General features: G+C 34.6%; 1 protein-coding gene across 1 annotated transcript; it reads right to left on the reverse strand.

Annotated features, from left to right (window-relative positions):
* Positions 1-5,883: 5,883 nt before the first annotated feature.
* On the reverse strand, positions 5,884-7,279 carry LOC110038891. The gene is made up of 2 exons (XM_020743810.1): positions 6,494-7,279; positions 5,884-6,400 (listed from the first exon to the last, which is right to left on the reverse strand). The coding sequence occupies exons 1-2, from the start codon at positions 7,109-7,111 to the stop codon at positions 6,338-6,340; spliced, it is 681 nt and encodes a 226-aa protein (XP_020599469.1). The 5' UTR covers positions 7,112-7,279; the 3' UTR covers positions 5,884-6,337.
* Between the last annotated feature and the right edge of the window lie 548 nt (positions 7,280-7,827).

A 7,827-nucleotide genomic window follows, 5' to 3' on the forward strand; every position in this document is an offset into this window, starting at 1 on the left:
TACTTTGATTTTTTTTTTAAATAAACACACAATAATTAAACACACTATATAAAAATACTATAAATTCCAAATCTAAGTCTTAAAAGTTTAACTAAAATTCTCCTAAAACACTTACTGAAGCTTCCCCGACAACGACACCAAAAAATTCATATGTCAATTTAGATCCTCGGTACAATGCCAAAAATTTGACCCGTCCCGAAATTATGCAGTAATTTAGTTTTCAAAAATATGGCCAATAAATTGACCCAATTTATATTAAGTAGTTAATGTGCAAAATTGAAAAATTATATAAAATATATAAAATAGTTCACACATTAGTGGTTCTACACAAGTGCACATATCACTTCAAGTAATATAGTTTTTTTCTTAAAAACCCCAGTATCAATCCTACAGAGAAGCGCAGTAAGAAATCTTTTAGGCTAATTCTAGTCTACTACTATGAAGTCTTAATTTGGAAGATGGAAATTCTTATGATAATAACACAAATAACAATATTCAAAGTATAAAATTTAAAGTATGAAAGACAAATTAAAATGGGTTTAATGAATGCTAATAGAAATGTAAATAAAAAAACTAAGTTTACTAAACTATTTACTAAACTTTAAAAAAAATTAGAAAATTTACTAAGACTAAACAAATTTTTGTGACGAAGAATTCAAATTTAAGAAATTAATTGCTTGGGTCGTCTCCAACCTCTAAGCCTTGATGTAGGGCTTTACATGGAGCGCGATAGAGAAGATTTTGAAGGTTCTCCTAGGAAAAGCTTCACTTTAACTTAGAAATGTTTTATTTTCACCATGGATTTTTCCTATATTATGGAAAATCCAAAAGTTAGATTTTTTGATGAAAAAGCATGAGGAAAACTCATGGTGAAAAGTTTCATATCAAATAATCTTACTTGAGGAGTTAGATTTTTTATTTTGTAATTTATTTGGATTTTATTTGGATTATCATAGAAATTCTAATGGCTCCACGAGTGAAGAGAGGAAAGCAAGCATATGATTTTGACGTGAGGAGATTCATCAATTTCAAAGTCCAACATTGTTATAACCCTCAAATTGAAACAAGAAAATTGATCCAAGAACTGGCATTTGCTAACGTGGGCGGTGAGACCGAGAGGTTTATCAATGTCAGAAATTGGGAGAGGTTTTGCTACTTTACTGCAAGTAGCAATTTTACCAATGATTCGGGAGTTTTATGCTAAATTGAGGTTTACCACTGACGACCACATCCTTGTGAGAGGTAAGCAAGCTGAATTTCAAGAGATATGATCAATGCTTTTTATGGGCTAAGAAATGTATTCCATTGCGAATATGCTACATTTATGATGACTGATTCATCACTAGATGAAGTGATTGCTTTTCTGACTGATGGAAGATTTAAAATAATAAGAAAGTTAACTTCTCCGCTTTCATGATGACTATTCAGTTAAAGGTAGGGCACCACTTCATCTCTGCTAAATTACTGCCAACAAATCATCTGAGCGAAGTAACGAAGGATGGAGTTGTACTAAACTTGTGCATTCAGAAAATGAAGGTAGTAGATCTTGGTGCTCTCATAGTTCATCAAGATCGGATTATAGCTAGTAGTGCTTACAACTAGTGGTTTGGTTACCTTGCCCTGACTTTCACTTTATGTGAGAAATCAGGAGTAGTGTCCCATAGAAATCGTCCCATAGAAATGAGGAAAGACAGCAACCACAAAAGTCTTATCGGGAAGCATACTGTTCAAAGTGTTGAATCATTTGTTCAGTCTATGAGTGGAGGCATTGATAGACCCTTTACATCAGCTGTAGGGGCATCTACATCTCGCTCTGCTTCACTTGAAAATATTATGGAGCAACTTATGATTCAAAAAAAAGATATAGTTAATATGCAAAACTAGATTGGAGAAATTGGAGTAAGAAATGCTTATAATGATGAGTATAAGTAGAGGAGAGTTCAGCATGATAAAGTTTTTGAGGAAGTTATGGTTAGGTATCTTAAGAGTGAGCACAATGGGGAATTTCCAATGGAATTTTCAACTTGCCCCAGATTCACTTCTTATGCTCCTATTCATGATGAGGAGGAAGAAGAAGAAGATGATGATGATGAGGAAGGCAAAGATGACTGATATTCTTAGGAGTTTAGTTTGTTTTGTTTGTTTGTTTGTTATTTTTTATTATGTTGTTATTTGATGTCATTTGAAACGGTTGTGGTAAAAACTTTCATTTTGTGCTATGGACCTAAATTTTAATAGTAACAATAAATTTTTACTTTTTTCTGCATTTTTAGTATTTTCAATTTTAAATCTCAACAAATTCTATAGAATATATTATGTCTCATTTAATGCTTTAAACCCTCTATGTATTTTTAAAGTTAGTGCTTGCAGTATAGCAGAGCCTAGTTTCATAGTCAGAAACCCTCTACAGGTTAGTTTTTATTTTCATGCATTTATTGTTTTCTTTCACCAAATGCATTTTGTACTAAAATATTTTTAAAATGCATAAGAACTTAAGTTTGGGGGGAAGAAAAATTTCTTTTGAAAAGAAGTAAACAAAATTTTATTTGTCCTTAAGTAACAATAATTTTAAAATTAATTTAACATGGCATGGGATATTAAGATTAAACTTTAAATAATTATACTTAAATTTATGAATATTATGGTAAATTTAGGTAAAAGTTTTTTAATAATGAAAGTCAATTCTACTGTTAAAGATATTTGGTATGATAAGATAAGATTAAGTTTTTCTATTTAAAGTAAAGGAAATTGTATTTTTTAAAGTATTAAGAATTTTAGAGATTCATGTAAAAAGAAAAGAATGAGACTTTATGAAAATCATAAACTAATAAGAATTTATAAAGTGAAGAAAGACAAGGAGTTTAAACTATAATAAGAGGATAGTGAAATTAAAAATTGCTAAAGGCTATCCAGATATAGTAATCATCACTTAAAAAAGAACAAGAAACAAAAGGATTGAAAAGACCATAAAATAAAAAGAAAGAAAAAAAATACAAATAGAAACATAAGTGAGGAGAAGCTTGAGGAAATACCTAACAAAAAATTGGCTTCAGTTGAATCAACCAAAGGAAAAAAGCTTTATTAAATTTTCTAAACTTATATTGGATTATTAGTAACATTATTAGTAAAGTTTTCATGAAGTTCTTTTTTTGTATGAATATTCTAATTATCCTTGATATGAGAAATTGCAATTCTTCTTGAAATATATAGAGATTCAGAAATCTTAAAATTTCATCTAAGTTTATAAAGGTTTTCCTTAAATTTTACTATTTTATTTATTAAAGTAAAGCATAGAAGTTATAAGTTAGTCTCTACCCTAAGTCATATGCTTTTATGTAGTAAAAGTGTCACTTGAGGACAAGTAACATTTAAGTTTGAGGGATTTTGATACACCAAAAAAATATGTAGTTTTAAGTATATATTTTATGCTTATTTTTCTGACATTGCACTTTAAAGAGGGGTATTTTCATTTTTTTTGTTGAAGGTATATCAATTTTAGGCATTTGGAGCAAAAGTAGCAAAAAGGACAAATATTGGAGCCAAAACAACAAATTTTTTAATTCTGGCGCCAGATGTGTCGGATTGGCACTAGATGCGCTGGATTGGCGCCAAATGCGCCAAGACCTAGAATAGCACGGTCTTCAGCAAATCAGTGCATGATGCACCAGGTTGGCGCCAAATGGGCAATTTGATAGAACGTTGGCTCATGATGTGCCAGATTTGGAGTCATATGCGCCAGGCACAACTTTTTGCGGATTAAGGAAGTTCAAGAAAAATTTTATGTAAATTTTCAAAGGGACACTTGTTCTAAGAACCCCTTAAAGTATTCAATGCATCTAAACACATTGGAAGGTTCTTTTATGAAGGGATATGTCTCTTGGATCAATGGACATGTCCTCTGAATTCAAAAGGGTTGACTTTTTGACAAAATTTTGGAGGGAATTTTGTTTTCTTTTTGGAGGGAGGTAGCCTTTTCTAAAGAGAGGGAAGTCTAGGGTTTGAAGAGGAGTTTTTTTGGCATGTGTGTGTGAGAGTTGGTGTGGCGTGAAGGGGCAACAAGGAGAGTTAGAGAGAGAGAAAGAAAGTAAAGGGCTTGGAGATTTTCTTCAAGGACTGTAAGAGGAGAGAGAAGGTGAGAGATTTCTTCTTCATTACAATTCTAATAAGAAATTGAGAGTGATTGTAGAGAGAGAAATGCTTGAAGAGGACTTCTAGGGATTTGCTTGGGAAAGATTGTGAGATAAGTTGTGTCTTTTATTTCTTTTGTTTTGAAAATTGGTTTTTATATATGAAATCCTTGTTTTTTAGTATCATTCTCATGAATTTTGAGTAGGGGAGGTAGCCTTTAATAAAAGAGGTTTTGGAGAGTGTGTAAGTGTGGCATGTAAGGGGCGAACAAGAGAGTTTGAGAGACAGAGAAAGACAATGGCTTAGAAATTTTCTTCAAGGATTGCAAGAGGAGAGGGAAGGTGAGAGATTTCTTCTTCATTACACTTGTAAGAGAGAATTGAGAGTGCTTGTAAAGAGAGAAATACTTGAATAGAACTTCTCGAGATTTTCATGTGAATGATTGAGAGATGTTGTGTCTTTTATTTCGTTTTTTTTTGTAAACTTTTTTTTCTTGGGAAAGATTATAAGGACATTATGAAAGTACATGTAACGCTGGCCTTTATGGCCTATGGATGTTGTTACAGCTCCCTGCTATGATCTATGTCCAACTATGACCTATGCGGCCTACAACTCATGTAGCTCCCAACTCTGGTCTTTGCGGCCTACGAGCATTATCACAACTCACCACTAAGACCGATGTGACCACTTATAGTCTATGCTGCTCACAACTCCTACAATTGTCTACTACAACCCCTGGGAAGTCAACGCTCCTGAACCATAATCTACGACCCACCTGACTAGCTACAACCATGACTTTCAACTAGAGCCTCTACGATAAGCTAACAATACAACCACCATCAACAACATTGATGACTAACTATTATCTCCATAATAATCGATTACGACCCTTATTGTATGTTATCGTCATGAACTGCACTCATTGCAGCTTGATTACAATTATTATTAATGAACTATTATTGTTCAACTTTTTAAGTAGATTTTTTCTAATATAGGAGAAGTGTGGATCTATGCTTTCACAATTACATAGTGAAATGTTTTAATTTGGTTAGGCCACTTGGTATTTTTGCTTTTCCAAGATTTTTCTACATAAAAGCCAATGTGCCTCCTACTCACTTCTCTTTCATTATATAAATGTGTACTGGAGTTTTGTAGAACGCTAAGATACTAAATAATTACTATATTACTATAGACCTTCCAATGCACATCAACACATTTGGATTATTAGATGAAATAAAACTCTAAATATATTTCAAAATTCAGGGGGAGCTACTTTATCAAATTTATAAGAAACATGAAATAAATCTTTTTTAAATGTTGAATAGTATAAAGTTTTTTTTTATTTTTAATTTATAAATAGAAGCAATTGTCCAAAGGCTGTGATGGTAAAAGATCTTTCTTCCTGTAGCGGCATTCACTGTGAGGTTTTTCTACTTATCGTAGGCTTCACTCGCATACGCATCACAAGACGTAAACTTTCATGTAAATTCTGACTAAACTCGCTTGATAAAAAAATAATAATAAAACCTTAACTGTTGGCTGCCAAAAAATATATTCCCAATCATTTCCAAAATTTCGAGCATCAACCTTTAACGATCTCAATAGCAATTTTAATTTATTAAAAGTACGTTACAAAAAATAAAAAATATGACAATGATATTAAAAATAAATTGTCAAACGACTAAATATAGATATTTATAACAACAAATCAATAAACAGCCCAAAAAAAAATCCAGCTTTTCTGAAATGTAAATTGTTTTCCAAAACGCCAGATCATTCACTTTATACAAGATCAAATCAGTTCATTAAAGGATAAATTTTTTAATTAAATAAAACAATGTCTTTATATTCAGATAGAACATGAATTCTGGCTCTGAGAAGGAGCTGGCGAATCGGTGACGATCTTGACGTCTTACCTCTTCCTTCTACTGCTTTTTAATCCGAAACTCCATTCCAAGTCCACTGTGATGAATAAAAGAACAAAGAAATATACCAAAAAAATGCAGAAAACGAAAAATACATATATTTTTGAAGATATCTCCACTAAGATTCTGTTGCCAATTCCATTTGTCTAATAAAAGAGCAAAAAAATTACGGTTACATTCGAAAAAGAAGAACCAGCCATCGATCAATCTAATCCCATGTTTAATAAGAAGCAGAGTAGTGCATTATGGTCACAGGCAGTGAGGTTAACCTCGCCGGGAAAAGCTTATTCGGGGACTTTGTACAGCTCCGGCGTGATCTCCGGCAGACAAAGCCCTGGGAAAAGCGTCTGCAGGAAATAATAGGAAAATAATAAAGTTAATGAAAGAAGGGGAAGGGGAATAGAGAAGCGAGGAATCATAATAGGAGATCTGAAACCAACATCAAGCCTCCACTGAACGTTCCTCGGCCGTTTCTTTGGCCGGCGTCGTGGCCGGGATCCTGTGAGCGCGAAGAGGTCCTCTTCGATCTCCTCCCGCGAAAGCGAGATCGAGATTCTCCGCTTCTTCTTCTCGGAACGCGCCGATCTAATACACACCGTCCTCTCCATCTTCTTTGCCGGCGAATGTACAGGCACGGCCGACGTCCTCCTCGCGGTTGTTCTCAACCTTAGATTCCAAGGCCTACCGGTCTCTCCGCCGGTGGAGGACGGAGCTGGCTCCAGCTTGGGCTGACCGGCTTTCTCCGATGCTAGAACCGCAGGACCGATGAGGGGCATTTCAATTTTCAACTTGTTAGCAGTCTCACGGAGATGGTCTAGCAGCTTCTCTCGGAGCTCCTTGAGGCTACCGTGGTCGTCTCCGATCACCCGATCTCTGATCCGCGGTAGCGCAAGCCGTCTTCCTTGCGCCGGAGACCGGGTCACCCGCCTTCTTTTTCCAGCTTCCATATCAAACTGGAGCAGCGGCTGTCTCCGCCAGGGCTTCAGGGTCGCCGAAGTGAAGACACGGTGAAGAAGGTCAGACTGCGGCTTCCCACGTTGCGTCGCAGTCGTTGTCATTCGCCGCCGTCTGGACGGCGATTTGGGTTTCAACCAGCAAATGGAGATGTTCGGATCGGATGAATGAGCAGTTCGGAAGGCACAATGGTATCACGAAATCACTTGGGTAGAGCGGTCGGCGGCGAGATTGAACGAGAGAAAGGGGGGATGGAGAGCGAGGCTGCAAAGCGGGCGATAAAACAGCTCTGATATTAAATAAATAAAATGTTTATATACAATTTCTGCGGGGGGTAATGGGCACGGGCATTTTCGGAATGACGCTCATTGGTGGCCCGAACCGTTTAGGGGCAGCCTGGGAATTTATTCAATGGTTGGCTATGAGATTTCAAGGGGTGACGGTACCACGTATAACCTAATTTTTTTAAAATATTAAATTATGAAGTATAAAGCTTAGGTAAATGAATTTTATTAATAATTTTAAAAATTTTGCAAATTAAATTAATTGACACTAATGTTTTATAGCATTTCTCTAACTATATATGTTGTGCAAAAAAGGTTTCGCTCAAAAATAAAAGATTGCATGCAAGTTAATTTAAAATCATATTCCTTGAAGTTTTGATGCCATATAATTTTTTTTAAGAAAAAAAATTATCTAAAATAATAATAATGAATTAAATTACATTCTCACAATTTAATATCTAAAATAATTTATATACTATCTATACATAAAAAATGTGACTGATCGAATCTTAACGAGATTCAGCGGATCGCGTAAT

This window comes from Phalaenopsis equestris, unplaced genomic scaffold (genome assembly GCF_001263595.1).
Source record: "Phalaenopsis equestris unplaced genomic scaffold, ASM126359v1 Scaffold234259, whole genome shotgun sequence".
In the NCBI taxonomy this organism is placed as follows: Eukaryota; Viridiplantae; Streptophyta; class Magnoliopsida; order Asparagales; family Orchidaceae; genus Phalaenopsis; species Phalaenopsis equestris.